The following is a 20,020-nucleotide window of genomic DNA, read 5'->3' as shown; positions in this document are numbered from 1 at the left end:
CTGATATATATCATCCTGATTCAGATTCCAGCTTTAATATTTACCCATCAAGAGGCCTAGGCCAGGTAACCCACTCAGAAATCAGATTAGGCCTCAAGTTTATCACCAGTAAACTGGGAACATGTTTATAAAATACTTGAGATAAGTACTCATTAAATCTTAACTACAAATTCCCTGGTGTGGGGCAGCAAGCAGATGAAATGCAGCTGAGATAGGCACTGGCTACCTGCTACTCACAGTGTGGTCTCCAGATCACTTGGAGGGTTTGTTAGGAATCTAGAAACTCAACATCCCTTGTCCCCAAGACTCAGCAAAGCAGAATCTACATCTTGCTCTGATGAGTTCTTTGATTTGATGATTCAAACTTGAGAAGCAAAAAAAAAAACAAAAAAAACAAAAAAAACACCTTGAGAAGCAGAGCTCTAACTTCCCGTTCAGTTTTGAATAGGAATGTGTATTGCATATACTTCAGCCTGACAGGGAGGTCTTCATCCCTGCCCACCAAAATGATGAAAACACATTTACCAAGAGATGTCTATGGTTGACTTCCCCAGCTCTGGGGATGGGCCTGAAAAAAGGAAAAAAGCAGTCTTTATTTGGGGATGCTATTAACACACCTTGCCTCCCAGTGAGTGCATCACAGTTGATGTAACCCCAAGGCTTCATTGTCCACACCCATGAGAAATATAGATTAATAGTTTTCATTTGGCCAGAGAGAGCTGCCTATTAACCCTAATTAACCTGGGCTAGTTAAAGGCACCAGCCTAGAATGCCTTAGTCCCGATGGCCCATGAGATGGAATCTAAGAGCCACCTAGATCAACAGATGCTGCTCTGTAGAAATTATAAAGCCCACTGAGGCACCTCCACCTACCTCTAGGGGAGAGGGGTAGGTAACTGCTGTAAGCCAGGCCCCAAAGAGAAAGAAGGCAAAGCAGCAGGGTGGCGAGCTGCTGGGCTTCTCTTACAAGCCAGGCTCACGTATTCATCGCAAGACCAGGTTTTTATTTCCTTGGGGAGTTCACCATCTCTTAATCACAAAAGCAATAAGGATTTCCAATATGTTCCTGTGCCGTGCCTAATCAGTTGTTCCAGCTGCCAGTCATCAGCCATGACTGGAAGTTCACTTAAAAGCCTTCTTCCAGCTTTGAACACAGCACTGACCCCCAAGGTGACACAGACAATGAAGGCCGCCCTGTGGGCCGCCTGTGTGTGCTGCTTGATTTGATCACAACAGTTTTGTTAATATTGTCCTGTATTCTGGAGGGATCCGTTCTCTTCCTTATGCTTTGATCGATAGGCTGCATTGTATGCCCCCTTGGTTGAGTTGGGAAAATCATTTTGAGTGTGCATGGAAGGAAATGTTTCCTTTTGTGAATGACCTCACAATTTCATTCTAACATGGAGATTTTTCTTCCTAAGGTTAGAAATCATTTGGCAAAGTTTGAGTATTTGTCAGTAAGCATGTTTTGTAGTGGGTAAGTCTTTGAGAAGTCAGCAGGTATTCAGGCTCAAAGCATTAAAAGAGATTAGCACCTGCCTCACCTGCCTAGTACCAAGGAAGTGCTGGAATATTGTGTTTTAATGAACAAATGCATAAATAAATTTGAAAAATTCTTGGGCTATGGTAATTAAGATTGCTTCTGGATGTGCAGTGTGATAAAATCAGATAGTCCTAGAAGTTGTGTAAACTGAAAAGACATTTTCTGTGCCATAATGACAATTTCTGAGAAATACAGGTCTTTGGTAGAGGCTTGGGACAATCCTATTGAAGCCATAGCTATCTGACTCCAGAGAGTTGTTCATTTTATTAGAAGGGTATGTGAGATGGGAATTGGATGACTATTAGAAAGTGTCTCAATATTTTCTCCAAATTTCTTGGCATTATTTAGGTCACAGATGTGATCTACAACCAGCAATCCTGACCTGTATGCCAAGTGATCTGTGTAGGCATTGAGTTATAAGCTTTTACTACTAGGTTGTTTCTCACCAGAAACAAGATTTTCCTATACTTCTCGTACCATTTAATATGAAAAGAAGGAGGTCATGTGCTTTGTTTTAGCATCAGGGTGATTTTTTATTAAATCCTCCATAAGAAGTTGTTCAGCATACTTTCCAAACTCAGAAACTTTACATTGAACTCTGAAGCCTTATGTTTCTTATTCTTATGAGGCCCCTATCAGAAGAACACTTCCTATTTCGGTGTCATGAATCTGCTCTAGCAGTAAAGGGCCTGGGCACATGTGGACCTCAGCACAGTTGGAAGACAGGTTCTTGAGCCTTTAGCCCTGTACCAGACCCCTTATATATATTGCCTCACACCCTCTCCACCACTTACCTCTTCTGGCCATTGCTGCGGCAGCCAGCTAAACAGGCATAGCTTGAGGGTCCCTCGCATCAACTGCACCACATGCCCCTGTTTTCTGCCCCAAGTTTTCTCCAGTGCTCCACTCTGGAACATATGCATACCTGGAAGTATGGAAATTAACACTTCCCTGGGGCAACCCTTGACCAATGGGGATAGGAGTTGGTAGATAAAAGTTCCTTTCTGTCCATGTCCTACACACTGAGCCCCACAATGGAGTCCATTGGCATTTAGAGTGGGTTTGACTTTGTTCATTCAACAAACACAATGTTGTTGGAGATACCAGGCACCAAGGATGTCTTGTTCCCTAGTATACCCCAAGACCTAGCTCCTTGTCTGCTACGTGGGAGGTACTCCTTAAGTGTTTGCAGAATAATTGTCTGCTCAGAGCATAATGAGGTAGAGGACATTATGAGCAAAAGCACAGTAGTATAAATTGCCATGAATTGTCTGAGATGTAGTCAGATGTCTTGTTTGGCCAAAACTTAGGGGGTATTGTGGAGCCATAAATAAAATAGTGTATTAAAGTGCTTTGAAGTTCAATGCTCTATACTATTAAGTCTTGGTATTTTTGTAGAATTGATGTAAACAAGCTTTTTTCCCCTGGCTGGGTTGCAACCTCCTCAATGACAGAGATTCACAAATGTAGAGTGGCTAATGTGTAGTAGACACTTAATAAATATTGAATTAAAAATAATGGTGGATGATGGATGGATGGATGGATGGATGGATAATGAATGGTTGGTCCTGACTGTTAAATAAGATGAAGAACAGACCTTCAACTAATTCTGACTTTGAGTGAGTGACAGGCTATGAACAATACTAAAATTTCCAGCCTACTTCATTGTGCTAATACCAAATGTAGCAAAGTAGTTAATAGAGACCACTGGGAAATACCACATTTTCTGTGGTACCACAGAGTAGAGCATAGAGTATGCACCACAAGTTCCCTGTTGCCCACTGGGTTGTAAACAGCAAGGGCAATGCTTCCCTTGTGATAAACACAAAGACATACTACAGAAATACCTCCAGAGGAAAAATAAGTGATGGGTGTATTCAGCAACTACAACAACAACAAGCTAACATTTGTACACTAAATTGGGGCAGGGGGAGTTAGCCGCATTTTCCCAGTGTCTCTGTGACCTCTTATTATTCCATTAGTTTCTGGAATAGTATATAAAACACCAAGCTCCATGCTGACAAACACCAATGTTGAAACTATTGCCACAGTTGATCCAAATAGCCTTTTCCCCTGAGTAAAATTATTATTTGGAATACAAGCAGAATTGTGGTTCCCTGAGCTAGCAGAGCATAAATGAGGGTAGTGATTCATAAGGTGACTCTAGTGAGTTTGCAAATGTGCAACTTTTATAGAGGCTGACGCACACAACAGAGGCTTTGCCTTGCCTCTTGAGCTGGTAAGCACTTTTTGGCCTCACTACCTCTTCAGGATGCTGAGGGCTCTGGAGGATGCAGACTTCTGAGGACAAGCCTTAACCTGACAGAAGGCTGATTTACCAGAAATAAACCCTTCAAATCAGATCACACCCCTGTCAGTAGCTTTTTGAGCGGGAAGATGGTAATTCTGCCTCTTCACATGTTCCTTTAAGTACTTGAACTCTTGTTCCATTGGATTAGGATTTGGGGGCTGGGTCATCCGGGGTCTTAATTCTATCCTGGAAAGGTTGGAGGAAAGAGGTACTGGTCTAAAAATACTACTCCCTGAACTTTTAAACTTTCAACTCTTTTTGATAATGTGTCTTCTCTTTCTTAATCCCAAACCTGATTTCTTTTATTTAAAAAAAAATCCATTTATTCTTTGATATCAGCAGTCTAAGTTCCAAAAGAGCAGATATGGGTATAGAGCTGAGCATGGATAGCGTTGTACAGAGAAGGAAGTTCAGAGAGTCCATGTAATGATGCCAGTGTGATTGCGCATAATGAGGTGTCTGCAGAGTGGGTCCCAGACACTGAGATCCTCTCTGATAGACTCTGAAAGTGACAAGCCCCAAGTTCTTCTGCGACTTAGTACCAATTAGCTGATCTAAATGGGCACATATTCAAGTTTGAGGTCACATACAGTTCTCAAAGACGAGACTGCCCCTACAAATGGAGCTCTAAACTCATAATCTGTATCACAATAGGCAGCAGTGGGGGAAGACCCCCCCGACACACATGCTGTGATTGAGACCCCCCTTTTCCTATTTTGTGGTCTTGGGAGAGCACTTCTTTTTGATTTTGATGAAGACCAAGTTTATTCATCACACTATCCAGGAAATGTGTGGGGTCAGTTAGACTCTAAAGTTAAAAAGTGAAAAGGATATAGGATCTTGCGCTGACGCTGGGATCAGCAGAGCTCCATTCTCATTACATTGATTGAGCCTTGGCAGAGCCACCCAACTGACTCCCTGTGGCTCCCTGCAGTGGAGGGGTGGGGGATGGGGGGGTGTTACTGACAGTCTTGTGCCATTCCCAGTCAGCTGACCAAATATTCTGTTACCTGACTTCCATCCTCTGTGACTAAAAAGCATGCACACAGAAACCTTTGAATAGATGCAAACAGTACAAGATTGATTAATTATACAGTGGCCAGACAGGGAACTGGCAGGGCAGGGCAGCTCTTAGGAGACAGACCGTGAACACCAGCCTTGAGCGAGTGAATGTGAGCTCCTGAGATGGCGGTTAGGCATATTAGCCAAGGAACCTGTTCCACCACAAACACAAAAGCTGTGTATATCCAAGAAGGGGAGAACCATTCCCTGAAAGCCACCCAGAGAAAAACAAACAAGCCCCTAAAATATGCTTCCTGTCAGCCTTCAATATTTAAGAAATGTGTGCTTCCTTTGGGGTGAGTCTCATGCTTCTTTTCCCTTGATTTCAGCTCCCATTTTCTCCAGCAATCATTCAAGCCGAAGTGGAACAGCTGCTGGGGCCGGGCCACCCCCACATCCTGTCAGTCACCCTTCTCCAGGACATAATGTACAGGGGAGCCCCCACAACCCCTCCTCCCAGTTACCTCCACTCACAGCTGTGGACGCAGGAGCTGAGAGGTAAGGCCATCTGTCTCTCTCTCGTAATAGGTGTCGTCGCCAAACTTTTCTCCACGGAGAAGAGCTTTGACAGTTGCTGAATTTTATTAATAATCCGTTGGTGGGTTGAGTTACCCAAAGGTGACATTTTTAAAAGTAACATACACAAAGCACAGAGACCAAATATCTCATTATCTGTTATATTTTTCCATTAGAAAACAGTATTGGCAAAAGCTGCTAAAGTGTCAGGTGCTGGAAAGCTGCATCAGGATGTCCCTGTCTTTTCCACTTTCCCATAGTTTATTTTAGGGACTCAATTTTAAGGTAATATATGCATAGGCTGAGGTGTTTTCCAGATGTAAGATGGTACCCCAGTTAGATAGTAGTGTAAGCGTGTGTGTTAGCATTTAATTACTTTGGTAAAATACCTGAGATAATGAACCTATAAGGAGGAAAGGTTTGTTTGGGCTCCTGAGTTCAGAGGTTTGAGTTCATGGTTACATGGCCATGTTTCTTTGGTCTGTGGCAGCACATTTCATCATAGTGGAAGAACATGGCGGAGGAGGCCTGTTCCCCTCATTGCAACCAAGACCAAAGAGAGATGGGAAGGGATGGACATCTCAATATCCCCTGCAAGGGCATGCCCCCGTAACCTAACTTCCTTCTACTAGGCCCCACCTTTTAAAGGTTCCATTACCTCCCAGTAGTGCCACAGGCTGGTGGCCTATTCTTCAACACATGCCCAATGGGGAACATTCAAGATCCAAAGTGCAGGAGCTTAGGAGCAGAGCATAAAAAACCATAGACCAGAAGGGAGCTGGCTGTTCACTGGAAACTTTACATTGATGTAACTCGAATAAAGTTTTCTGGGGGAGAATCTGTAAACAACTCTTACCTTCTTGATATTCTTACTTCTGAATTATCTACTGGCTCCAGAGATTTTGATGAACCCTTCTCATATTTCTGCTCCTGTGTGCTTTTGAATATCACAAACCAAAAGAAGAATCTGCATAGTAAGTAAAGTGATCTATGCATTGAGGGAAAGCCAAGGCTCTTCCAGATGAATAAATGCAAAATAGCATCCCTGACAATAAGAAGAACATGTACAAGATGTGAGGTAGGAGAGGAGGCAAGGCAGAGAGGTCTCAGATAGTGGGCCTCTAGGGTGCACATGGCTGATGGAGGCACATCATGATAATGGTGGACCGGCTCTTGTGGGACCATATTTTGATTGCTATGATAAGGAATTTCCCCTCTTATCCTACTGTAAGCAAAGACCCATTATGGGCTTTTTATTGGAAAGAAACAATCGTATTAACATCATGGGGACAAGATAATGGAGTAATTGAAGTTGGAATAGGGGGAAAAGGCTGAGGCTGCTACTGGAAACCATGAGAGCAATATGATACCTTTTAGTAAGGCAAAGAAATAAGGATTTGCTATAGGAAGAAAAACTGCTCATTATTTTATACACACACACACACACACACACACACACACACACACACACAAGGAGGGACCAAAATCAATGTTTTACCCCTAGAAACCAAGATGGAAAATTGTACCATTAATACAATATGCAGTAATATGGGGGGAAAGAGGCTGTTGGGTGGAGGGAAGGTGGGGATGATGAATTGACTTTAGAGGGGTTTGAGTTTTAAAATTTTGAGTTTTAGGAGATTGTGAAAGATACATGTACATTTGTCCAATGGACAATTAGAAATATGAATCCAAAGATCAGACTTATTTTAACAGTTCTGTGGGTGTGGACAATGCTCTAGCTTCCTCTCAGGCTCTGTAAGAAAAGCTCAAGTGATTATCATCTATTAAGTTCACAGACACTATTTGGAGACACACCTTTCCAGTTATATGGTATATTCCTGTAAGTTGAGATGAGCTTATTTCTTCTAACATTTTATATAGTTTCCAATTGGGTTTAAAATTCTATTAGCTGTGAGCTTTTTGTCATCTCATTTCTTTCTGTCTGGCTGAGAATCATACCCCACAAGTTAGTAAAGCCAAAAACAATTGTTCAGAACCCTCGCTTCTTCACTGTGTCTCTTTATTAATAGTCATAACAACCCCTAACAAAAATATCAAAGGAAAGTAATCATTGGATTGCCTTCTTGTATAATCCTTTTAAAGAATACATGGAAGAAAAGATTTTAAGCAGTATTGTCTTTAGAAACAACTGAGATAATGCAGTTACCTGATGTTTGCATCCCAGCTCTGATGGTTGCTAATTGACTGTGGGCAAGTGCCTTAGCTGCTCTTCTTGCTTGTTTGTTTTGACATTTTATTTTATTTCATATCTTTTATGTTTTTAGTTCCTTCTTCAAAAATTTTAAGAATACTGTAATGATACCCATATATACTGCATCCATATTCACCCACTATTCATATTTTGCCATTTTGTCTTTCTCTCTCTCTTTCTCTCACCATCCCATATGTGGGAGATACTATACTTGTTTACTTGCTTATTATTTTTGAACCATTTGAGAGATACTTGCAAATATCTTTGAACTCCATCCGTAATTACTTCAATAGAGATCTATTTAGAAGGACATTCTCCTCCATAAATCCAATACAACAATCATAATCAGGATATTTTAACACTGATACATAACTGTTATCTAATAAGTAATTGATATTCAGATTTCCCAAATTTTGTGAATAATGTCCTTTATAGCTAGAGGGTTTTTAAAAAATTTTTCTTTCCTTTTTATGAGTCAGGGCTCTAAAAAGGATCACACAATGCATTTAATTCTCATTTCTTTATAGTTTCCTTGAATCTAATGGAGTCCCTCAGCTTTATTATCATTATCACCATTGTCTTTCAGGACACTGATGTTTTTTGAGGAACTCAAGACATTTGTTTTGCACAGTGCTCCATGGTTTGGGATTGTCTGATTGTTTCCTCCTGAAACATTTTTGGTAGGAGAATACTACATAGGTGTTCCTTAGCTTTTTTTTTCTTTTATTGATTTTATTTTTTTTAAATACACGAGAGTAGTGGAATGCATTACAATTCTTATTACACATATAGAACACAATTTTTCATATCTCTGTATATAAAGTATGTTTACACCAATTCATGCCTTTATACATGTCCTTCTTTTGCATTACAATTCTTATTAAAGATACATACCACAGTTTTTCATATCTCTGTTTGTATATAAAGTATGTTGACACTCAATTCAAGTCTTCATCCATGTACTTTGGATAATGATATCCATTACATTCCACCATCCTTGCTAATCCCCTGCCCCCTCCCTTTCCCTCCCACCCCTCTTCCCTATCTAGAATTCATCTAATCCTCCCATGCTCTCCCTCCCTATCCCACTATGAGTCAGCCTATTATATCAAAGAAAACATGCAGCATTTGGTTTTTATGGATTGGCTAACTTCACTTAGCATTATCTTCTCCAATGCCATCCATTTAACCTGCAATTGCCATGATTTTATTCTTTTTTAATGCTGAATAAAATTCTATTGTGTACATATGCCATATTTCTTTATCCATTCATCCACTGAAGGATATCTAGGTTGGCTCCACAGTTTAGCTATTGTGAATTGTGCTGGTATAAACATTGATGTGGCTGTGTCCCTGTAGTATGCTGTTTTTAAGTCCTTTGGGTATGGTCCGAGGAGAGGAATAGCTGGGTCAGATGGTGGTTCCATTCCCAGATTTCCAAGGAATCTCCATACTGCTTTCCAAATTGTCTACACCAATTTACAGTCCCACCAGCAATGTATGAGTGTACCTTTTCCCCAAAATCCTCGCCAATACTTATTGTTGTTTGTCTTCATAATAGCTACCATTCTGACTGGAGTGAGATGGTATCTTAGAGTAGTTTTGATTTGCATTTCTGATTGCTAGAGATGATGAGCATTTTTTCTTGTATTTGTTGATTGATTGTATATCCTCTTCTGAGAAGTGTCTGTTCAGGTCCTTGGCCCATTTTTTATTAGATTATTTGTTTTTTCAGTAGTTAGCTTTTTGAGTTCTTTATGTACCCTAGAGATTAGTGTTCTATCTGATGTGTGAGGGGTAAAAACTTGCTCCCAAGATGTAGGCTGTCTGTTCACCTCACAGATTGTTTCTTTTGCTGAGAAGAAACTTTTTAATTTGATCCTATCCCATTTATTGATTCTTTATTTTAATTCTTGTGCTATAGGAGTCTTATTAAGGAAGTTGGGGCCTAATCCCACATGATGAAGATTAGGCCTTTCTTTTTCTTCTATTAGACGCAGAGTCTCTGGTTTAATTTCTAGGTCCTTGATCCATTTTGAGTTAAGTTTTGTGCATGGTGGGAGATAGGGGTTTAATTTCATTTTGTTGCATATGAATTTCCAGTTCTCCAAGCACCATTTGTTAAAGATGCTATCTTTTCTCCAGTGCATGTTTTTGGCACATTTGTCTAATATAAAATAATTGTAATTTTGTGGGTTAGTCTCTGTGTCCTCTCTTCTGTACCATTGGTCTACCAGCCTATTTTGGTGCCAATACCATGCTGTTTTTGTTATTATTACTCTGAGCTTTTTGAGACCTCATTTGCAACTTACAGGGAATTAGAATTAAATGAACCAAAGAAGGTAACATGCCTAGCATGTTATATGGCATGAAGCAGGCATGCAGTAGCTTAGCTGTGGATACTGAGGTAGATGGGACCTCGGCATTACTGAGGGATTCGGGTAGGGAAGCCAGAAGATGCTGTTAAGTGATCCACAGTGGTTGATAATATAAATAATCATGGAATAGAAGATGGAGAAAGGGATGGGATAGTATTCTGTATGGGTTGGTGGACATTTGTACTTTGGTGGCTTTTCTTGCTGCCCTACTCTTCTGCAGGATGTGTGTCCTGACCCAGTACCAATCCAACTGAATGTGAGCAAGTGTGAGTGTGGCAGATTATCTCTTCCAATCAGGTTTGGTGAAGAGGATGACATGTAACAGCCCTGAATTATTCACTGTGTTTTTATTAGTGACCCAGATAAAAACACCAAGAGGAAATGTGCTTACCTTCCGTTTGGGGTTTATATATCTTTGCCTCTGTTTGCCTGGGAAATCCCCCAGTAAAAACTCTAGCAGTTTTCTTAACGGAAATAGGTTTATCACACTTTGGGATTTTTAGTGGGATGCTGGCATCTTTTCCTGCTTTGTGGGCATTGATTCATCATTTACTTAGCTTTAGCTTGTTAATAAAATGGGCTGAGTCACTGTCAGAAGTCAGGAAAGGTCTACCACATCTACCCATCTAGCATCAGGTTCTTTGATCTTTACCATCATAAAATAAAAAATAAATAAAATAAATGCAAGTTCTCTCGACTTGATGAGGTTCCATTTTTATTTTGAAATATTATCTGAATGACACATCGTTTCAGTGATTTTAGCAGTACTGTTCCACATCACCCAATGTTGATTTAAACTTATGGGAAGTGTTGTTTTACCATGCCATGTCCAACACACTAGTGGTACTTTGTAACCGTGGCTTCTCATGAGAGGAACTCTGCAATATTTGGACATGTTAATTAATTGGGTTTCACAGCTTGTCTGTTAGACCATACCAAAAATATTGATGGAAGTCCCTTTTTGAAATGGAGAAATGTTAGACGCTCTACCAGTGAGCTGGGTTTGTGTCACTCATCTTAAATAAGAGAATACTAGCCACTTCCCTGCCTTCTGAAGTCCACAAATGTGTGCTCTGCAGTAGTGACAGAGACTTGTGAACCAACCACAGGTTGCCTGCCTAGACACTAAGGGTTAAAGGTGGCAGCCATTTTTTATTGAATGGCTTTTTAATTCTGTTCTTCACTTCCAGTCAAGTCAGCTTTGCTTACTACTTCTGACTTAGTTTGCTTGTTTTACACCTTAATTGAGGCTTTATTTCTGAAGACTTTCCTTCGTTCCTGTCCTTGTCTATTTACTACCCTTCCTTTGAATCTCAGCTTAGTTCTCAACATTAGAAGCCTCCCTGCCTCTCATAGCCCACAGAAACAGGTCTGCCTGTTGAGTTACTTAGTTCATAATATCTGTACTCTGGATTTACCATTTATCAGATGTCACCTTGCTATCTGGGTTATTTGCTTTTGGTGGGCAGGAACCAGAGTGCCTTTATCTGAGTTATGCAATGGAATATCCTGAGGAATATTTAACAAGGGAAAAAGACCATTGAGAGGAATATGTAGGAAACAGGAAGTCCTTGTCAATTGCCATTGTCCAGGTGGGAGGTTCCTAAAAAGGAATGATCTTCTTGATTTATTGTTTGGATGGGCAATGGCCTTGATTCTTAAAAGTTCCCATCATCTTATGTAAACTCCATACATTGATACACTGCCTAGTTGCTCTAATACATACATTCAGGCGCACACACATGCACATTGCTAAGGATCCTTTATCACCTTCCACCACTGGGGTTCACTTCAGTGCTTTCTTGTGGTCTTGAATACTGGAAGCCTGATACTCTGCATTCTCTGCTGCTTGCTACTTTGCTGTTCTTCCCTCTCCAGGATTTCCTGAGAAATCAAAGGCATTGGTGTGTTCACTCATTCATCTCTTTTCAGTCTCTTTCTTTCTCTCCACATATTCTCCTAGTATATAAAATAATTATAAGAATCATATAAAATACTAAAGGTTATCATACTCTATTTCAGCATTAGGAGTTCATTTGTTCATTGAGTCTTTCACTTAGCTGGTATTCCAGCAATATGCTGGAAATTGATGACATAGTGGTGAACGAGACTAATAAAAGCCTTGCTCTCTTGGAGCATTCTAATGGCAGACCACTTAGGCAGGATAATTTGGAGCATTAAGAAAAGATGATATAGGGGGCTGTGAAAGTACACAGAAATCACATGTAATCCAAATGTTGGGAAGGGAGAAACAGAGGAAGAAAGGTCTCCCTGAAACTGGACAGTCTGTGGGCAAGAGAGGTGTATCAACACTGGTTGTGTGCAACAGTTAAGAGGGAAGAGCACAAACAAGTGCGGCACTGAGTGAGCGACCAAGAAAGGAAGGAGCCTCATCAGCCACATTCAGGAGTGTGGGCTTTACCTTGAGCACAAGAATTTATGTATTGGACCAATAAAGAATGTGGAAACTCTGGCCTACATGCCAAATGTGCCTGTTGTCCACCCACAAAAATTTCAGAATGCATTCTGTGCCAGCCAGAAGAAATGACAAGGAATAGGAAAAACTGGTTCATTCGGCAATCTGTCAGCCAGAGGCTATCCTATCCTTTGTGCCTCTTGGACTGGTGAAGTGGCACTATGGGTTTTACATTTTCCTTTTCCGTTCAATTTGAAGAGAGAGTTTTGTCTTTTGTAATTCCAAGTGTGTGTTTTATATGGTCATGACCTATCAGGACTTTGAAGAGTCACTGAGTATTAAAAGAAAAAAAATACTGCTTTTTAAAATAGCCTTCATGGTTGAAGCAAAATGACAGACATTTGGAAATTGGAGCTGTAGCATCAGCAAGAACTTGGCCTCACTTGTCTCTATGATATTAGAGAAGCGCTGACTATGACTCAGAGTCAGCCACATGGCTGTGTGTGTAGTAGCATTTTACTCAGTGAGCATTAAACAAAGGCTCCTTGATGTATATCACAGAAATATAATTTACTTCTAGGGCAACAAATAGACATAGATAATAAAGTTCATCAATATTTATCATTGGAATAGTTGGGAAAATCCATAGTCATAACACAAATATGAGCCATAAACAGCCTTTATTTTCCACCTGACTCCTCATTACTCAATGGTAGAGTCTGTCGCTGTGGAGCTCACCTTGTATCATGAGAACCCGTCTTTCTCTTTGGGCTATAGTACTTTCTATTCAGAAGTCAGACTGTTATCTTTGTTTAATACCTATGAGGGGATCAGTTTCTTTCTAGAAAGGCGACTTCCACAGTCAGCATTAAGAAGTGGGGCCCCAAACCCACCTCTCCCAATACACAGTTGCACATAGTTACACCTTTTCCCTCTACACCCTTCTTGAGAACCGCTGAAAGTACTAAGAGTTATTCCTAATGTCAGTGGTGTGAGTGATACTGAGGCAGACAATTCCTAGCCTTGAAAATAGAGATTGAAGAGCTATCTTCAGTTCACTGTTAAAAAAAAAACAAAAAAGCAGGTGCTGGGGCTATAGCTCAGTTGGTAGAGTGCTTGTCTCACATGCACAAGGCCCTGAGTTCAATCCCCAGCCTCCTGTCCCCCCCCCCCAAAAAAAAAAAGTCTGGAAGTCAACTTCGATCCTTCCTTTTCCCAAACAATCACATCTGATTAATTGTAGGTTCCTAAACTACATTTCAAGCCAAATCAATGCCATTCCTCCACCCAAGTTCAAGCCACCATCCCCTCCCATCTCAAGTAAAATAGTTTTCTAATGTGTGTCTCCACATCTCATCTTGTCTGTCCACAGTCTTCCACTCTGATGCCACCAACATACAGGGCCTTCGTTCTATACCACAAGACTTTCCTTTACAATATAAGTTAAATCATCTCTTTCCTGACCAGATCCCTCCCCATCATACTTGGAATAAAATCCAAAGTCTTGTTTGTAGCATACATGGACCTCTTTGGTTTGAACTCAACCAAATTTGCCTACCATGACTACCCCCTTAGTTCACACCAGCCTTCTTAGTGTTCCTAGGAAACACTGACTTATCTCACCTCCAGGCCTTGCAGTTCCTGAAACCTGAAAGGCTCTTTCACCAGAACTTCATGACTTGTACTTTCACTTCTGGTGTTGGTTCAAGTGCTGCCTTTCAGAGAGGCTTTTCTGCACTACTCTCTGAAACTTTCCTTCTCTAACTTCACTCTGTTCTTTAGCTTTGCTCTATGTTTTTCTTCATTAACATTTCACCCCCTGAAATTGCATTTTTTTAAAAATTTTTTTACTGACTTGATTTTATTCCACTACACAGGAAGCTCCCAGAAGATAGACACTAGTTTGACAACCACCTGTTTGTAACCCTCAGTGCTTCTAAGGGGATCTAAGGAATTCTATGGAATGAATGGATGTGGATAGTAGGGAGGACTACCCCTATGGTTCCTTATTATTCTGGAAAAGGAATCATAACCCTGAGCACATGATTATCATTCCTCCATCTGTTCATTCTCCTTCAGATCACTTCCTGGGAAAGCAGAAGCGTTGCTGTGAACCTGCATGCCCAATTTACCAAGTAAAAGGCCAGATTGGTGGTACCAATATATTTTTTTTGCATCAGATCATTTTCCATGTAATCATATTTTGAAAAAAACATTGGTTCTTCAGTGTATTTGTATTTGATGTATTGATTCTAGCTTAATTATAATCACACATCAAAAAAAAAAAACCCCAGCTAATTAGGATTTCTATGAAAGGAGCTATTTTGTAAGTGCCAGAGAAGTCAACCTCTGAAAAGCCAAATCAGCCATCTTTATTTTGTTCCCACATTCCAAAAACTGTACCTCATGTAAGCTCAAGACAATGTTTTTTTAGTCCCCTTAGATTTTTGGTCAGGAAAGTGAGTCATGACGGTAAGAAGGAAGGATTGAGGTAATATGGAATTCCTTTTCTTGCAACCTCTACAGTAATGCATTAGCATGAAACAACCGTGGTATGTGGTAGTGTCACTAAGCCATAGTATTATTCAAGCATATCAGTGTGTGTTTCTTTTCTCCAGCAAGTCATATGGGGCTAAGTGAAAGCCCAACAGTCATTCTCACTCAAATCAAGACATCACATGTTCCAAAATGCCTTCTCTCTGACGCAAAATAGGCTATTCTAAGAAAAACCACTACTTTTTTAACAGTATGATCTAGAAATCATGGTCTTTTTTCAGGGACGTTCAGGAGACTTAGTTGCTAATAGATTATCTCTTTGTAACTGAAGGACTATTTATTAGTGGTGAGGAGACTGTCAAGTGAGCAGAAACTAAGAGGTACAGTTGTTTGAATAAGTCTTTTTTGCTTCTTTTTCAATTTAGTTTTAAGGTTAAAAAAAAAAGTTCACTGATTTAGTCATTTTTCTCTTCAGAGTAAATGATTAGGACCATTCTCTTGAAAAGATGTTCACCTCTCAGAATCACAAACTGTGGTGTCTGGACAAACATGATGATGTCAAAGGGGACATTTGCACCAACTGAGCAAATGTTTCATGTGCTTGGACACAAATTGGTACCAAGTCTGAAGCCAGTCTATGTCACTATCAAGCTGGGAACTGGCAGAGCACAATCTATAGTAACTCCTCAGTGGCAGTTGTTTTAGTCAGCTTTTTTTCATTGCTGTGACTAAAGGACCCAACCAGAACAATGGTAGATGAGGAAGAGTTTATTTGGGGGCTCATGGTTTCAGAGTTTCAGTCCATAGCTCCATTCTTTAGGACTCAAGATGAGGCTGAACATGGAGCGGATGAGTGTGGTGGAGGGAAGCAGTTCACATGATGATCAGAAAGCAGACAAATAGATCTCCAGTTGCCAAATATAATTGTGTACCCTAAAGCCACTCCCCAATGACCATCCTCCTCCAGCCATACCCTACTCACCTTCAATAACCACTCAATTAATCCCATCAGGTGATTGATTCACTCATTCATTCATTCCATTAAAGCTCTCATAACCCAATTATTTCTCTTCTAAATCTTCTTACATTGTCTCACTCATGAGCTTATAAGGGACACCTCACATCCAAACTGTAATATTATGCTCCTGGCCCTCAAAAGCTCACAATCATCTAATAATGCATAATACAGTTAGTTTATTAACAAGAGTCCTCCTAGTCTCAACAGTTTCGAGATTGCTCAAAACAAAATGAACATTTATTAAATACTTATTTTCCCAGGTTACTGAATAAGGTTCTGGAGACACAAGATGGTAGTAAACATCCAGGGATTTATACTCTTTCCATCTGTGAGAGTCAAGAACCCTTCTCTGATTGTGGAGTCTTTTAATATATGCTGTTTCCTCTAGCTCATTTCTCTAGTCAAATGTTGAGTCTTGTCTTCAGGACAGGTGCAGAAAATTTCCTTTGTTGTTGCTACAATAGTAACTTGACATCTGACAATGAAAAAATGAACACATGTAAACAGCACATGTCATTGCTGCCAAGGCACTACCCAGTTAGTTTCTCTTAAAATTTACAGATTATATTGACTTTTGAAGCCTTATTTGGCAGTGACTTCCAAAGACACCTAACCATAATTGGCAGAAGTATTGTGTTTGAAGTTGGTTCTTAGAGTTCTTCTGGTGTCTTCAAGAGACCTGTGTTTGCTTTTTGAAAACACAAAAAGGCATGGTTTAGTCCATTTTTGTATACCTATGCCTCCTGTTCTCATGTTTAGCCAGAAATAACACTTAGATTTTTCTCAGTTCTCATCTGGCATTCCCATTACACTCTTTTATGAATGTTTATCTCTTATCCAATGCATTCTGTTGCAAAACAGATTGAACGTTATGTCTGACACCATCCTGAACAAGAGAAAGAGTCTTCCATTTGCCACAGGGCCATGAATTACTCCCCTTGATTTGGCCAACTTACAGTGGCCCAAGTGATGATATCATTGCAGAACTTTTTTTTTAATAGCAGAATTTATTTTATATCAAATGTCTAAAACCTCTCTGGATAAACTTTCTTCTGGTTGGTGGTTTTTGAAAAACAAAAATTTGGCAGAACCCAACTTTTCTTTTCTCTCTCCCCATCACATCAGATCTGAAACAAACAGTGGAATCACAGCCAGTTCTGTAGTCAAGATACTCCAGAAAACTTCAGCTCTCATTTCTACATAATACTCTAATGTTCTCCTCTCCTTCCTTTTCATTGCCACAGGGGATTGGGGGGTGAGGGGAATAGCAATATCCTGGGTCCTAATAGAGCATTTACTAGGGAAAAAAATACTTCTGTGCCTTGGGCATTGATGACTTTGTTTTCCTGACATACAGATTGCTTCCTATGCCCAAATGGGGTAACTTTCCTCCAAAGCACTCTGTCCTTTCATTTCAACACTCACTCACTCATTGTGATTAATACTGGAGTCTCCTTTAAAAACTCTTGATGATCATCTTGATGATCACCTGCAGCCACCTCTACAGTCCTTTTTCAATCCTGCTCAGTGGAGGCTCAGGTGATCATTTGTGAGTCTTGGTTTTATCTAATCTGATGAATTATACGAAGCCTCTCATAAGGAGACAGAAACACTAGGCTATTCCAGAGGACAGATTCGGCTCTTTGCCTGTTTCGGGACTGAGTCCTCAGACGGACATACAGCTCTTGGCCAGCTTTGGTCTTGCCCAGATGGACAGTGTTGCAATTACCCACACTTCCCAGCGGCCGTTTCTTCATTACTAAAAGCTGGTCTTGATTGTCTCTGAAGCCGAATTCAATTTGCAGTTCCCCCAGTAACGTGCTGTGATTCATTTGGGGACAAATCTGGATTGAACTGAGTCCAAGTGTCTCTTTTGTGAGACAGAAGGGAAGTATAAGTAGATACTATAGTCACCCAGATGAGTCAGCCAGGAATTCATGAAGTGATTTATAAATCGTTATAAAGACCACTAAAGTCTACTAAAATGGAGCGCTGTCTGGCTGTACAAAGTGGGGTATTATCATTGGGGGGTTTTTTTAGATGTTAAATCAGATGTGAAATCCTTAAAACTGTGCTTTTCTTTTTAAGTTTTGAAAAGGATTCTTTTCCCCCCTCTGCAGTCGGCCAACTGCTAAAGCCATTTTTCATTGATTAGTTTTCACAGATGAATTTTAAAACCACCACAGATGATACCCTGCAATTCTTTGGGGAAATAAAAAAATCCCTCCCCAAATTCATCGTAGACCAGTTTGTATCCATTATTTCTACTCTCTGGCAGCAAATCAATAATATTTTTGTGTGTGAATACAAAGAAACAAGCTGTTCTAATGCATTCTCCCTTCTTTGGGAGGTCTATAGCCCTGGTGGCATAGAGAAGTGGGGAAAAGCTACCCCAAACTCAGGCCAACCAACATTTAATCTAATTGATCATGTAAACATATAAGCTCCTTCTTTTCAAAGGGATAACCCCCACAGCAGTGCTAAAATATATTCCCACATTGCTGGCTAGAGCTGGCTGCTTGTGGGTACAGCACAGATGAAGAAGACGTTATTCAGGACATGTACCTGACTTGCACTGCAATCTGTTAGTAAATTTTGTTTAAAGAAATAAACTTATAAATTGACATAGAAATATTCTGAACTTTCAGGTAGGGAAAAAGCCTGATCTAAAAGGAGTTACCTGGTTAGCAAGAACAAAGGGATATGCCTAGCTCATGCATGAAAGACCCCAGTTCAGGACTCAACAAGTTCACCAAAGCAAACTGGCAGCACTTGCATTGACAGATTTGTTTATTAAAAGGAAGTAGGTTGCTGTTATACCTTTCTACCAGCCCATAATAAGATTTAAAATACCCAGATGCCTTGGGAGTCCTATTCCAGTGTTCTCTCACCCCACCCCTCTGGCTTGCTTTGCATTCCACTGGAAAGGTCTTTCTTACCTTCCTGGGGTAAAGTGGTATTTGGAGAACTAGCTTTGTGACTTTGGGCAACCCACTTCACTTCTCTGGATCTCTTTTATTTTTATGCATAAAAGTCTGTACTCCAGTCCCCTTCCAGCTAGAGTGTTCCATGACTGTATGTGTTTGTGAGCTCTGTACACATCATCGAAAAATCTAGTACCAAGAAGTTAGACTTGAGAACCAGACTTCCTGTGCGCCTCAAATTACAAAATTAGAAAGAAGAGCAAAGGTTTTACATTCTTGGTGCCTTGGTTCCTGCGTCTGAATAGTCCTGAGAGAAAAAGAGTCCTAAGAATTTTTTATTTTAAGAACTCTGTAAATGTTCTAATACAGTGCTGAACCACTGTCAAGCACTGCACAGGTTAATATCAGGGATCCCCTAAATGTGCACTCAATGTAGATCAGTTGTTCCATAAGCTTGTATTTGATCACCCAAAAGTTGTCAGAGACATTCATTGTCTTATGTACTTTGATATCCCTGACTTCCCAATTCCAAGTCTTCATAATCCACCCTACCCCTTAACTCACATTATTTATTTTCTTTATTACACTCATTTCCTCAAGTCCAATACATAGTTAACTTACTTAAATGTGTTCATTGCTCTGTTACTAAAATATAAGTGCCACAATGGTGGGCATATGTGTTCATGGTTGCTATAACCTTAGTGCCAAGAGCCATGCTCAGTACATATCTCTTGAATGAATCAATAAATATTCTCTCACACTTTACGATCCCCAGTGAGAGTAGGGATATCTTTATATTTACACTTGAAACTGAGGCTAGAAGGAGTAAAGGGATTTACTCAAGATTACCTAGCTAGTAAGTGACAGAGCCACGATCCAAGCCAGGTGGGCCTGACTTCTGGCCCTTCTGTCATTGGCACTTCTTCTGCATGTGAACCTTAGTGGTATATTCATCTCAGCTGGGACTTACTGTTCTGTGAAATAGTCTGGAATTAAGCTCTGCATTTCAAGGAAGGATAACCACTTTGATTGTGGCCCCACCCCACTGCAAAATTGGGGAGCTGGATAGCAGAGGGGGGCACAGGGAAAGCAGGGGAGCAAGGCATAGTAGGGAGCATAGCCAAGTAATTCTCCAAAGCAT

The 20,020-nt window shown here is 40.3% G+C and overlaps 1 protein-coding gene across 8 annotated transcripts in view; it reads left to right on the top strand.

The window, feature by feature from the left end:
* Glis3 (GLIS family zinc finger 3) overlaps window positions 1-20,020 on the top strand; it is a 434,230-nt gene that overhangs the window by 381,655 nt on the left and 32,555 nt on the right. For all 8 annotated transcript variants that reach the window (XM_078047596.1, XM_040285712.2, XM_040285710.2 and 5 more), the window contains one exon: window positions 5,246-5,414. In XM_078047596.1, coding sequence (XP_077903722.1) covers window positions 5,246-5,414 — 169 coding nt within the window. The remainder of the gene's footprint in view (window positions 1-5,245; window positions 5,415-20,020) is intronic.

This window comes from Ictidomys tridecemlineatus, chromosome 4, assembly GCF_052094955.1.
Source record: "Ictidomys tridecemlineatus isolate mIctTri1 chromosome 4, mIctTri1.hap1, whole genome shotgun sequence".
NCBI lineage: Eukaryota > Metazoa > Chordata > Mammalia > Rodentia > Sciuridae > Ictidomys > Ictidomys tridecemlineatus.
This window is presented reverse-complemented; position numbering and strand designations above follow the sequence as displayed.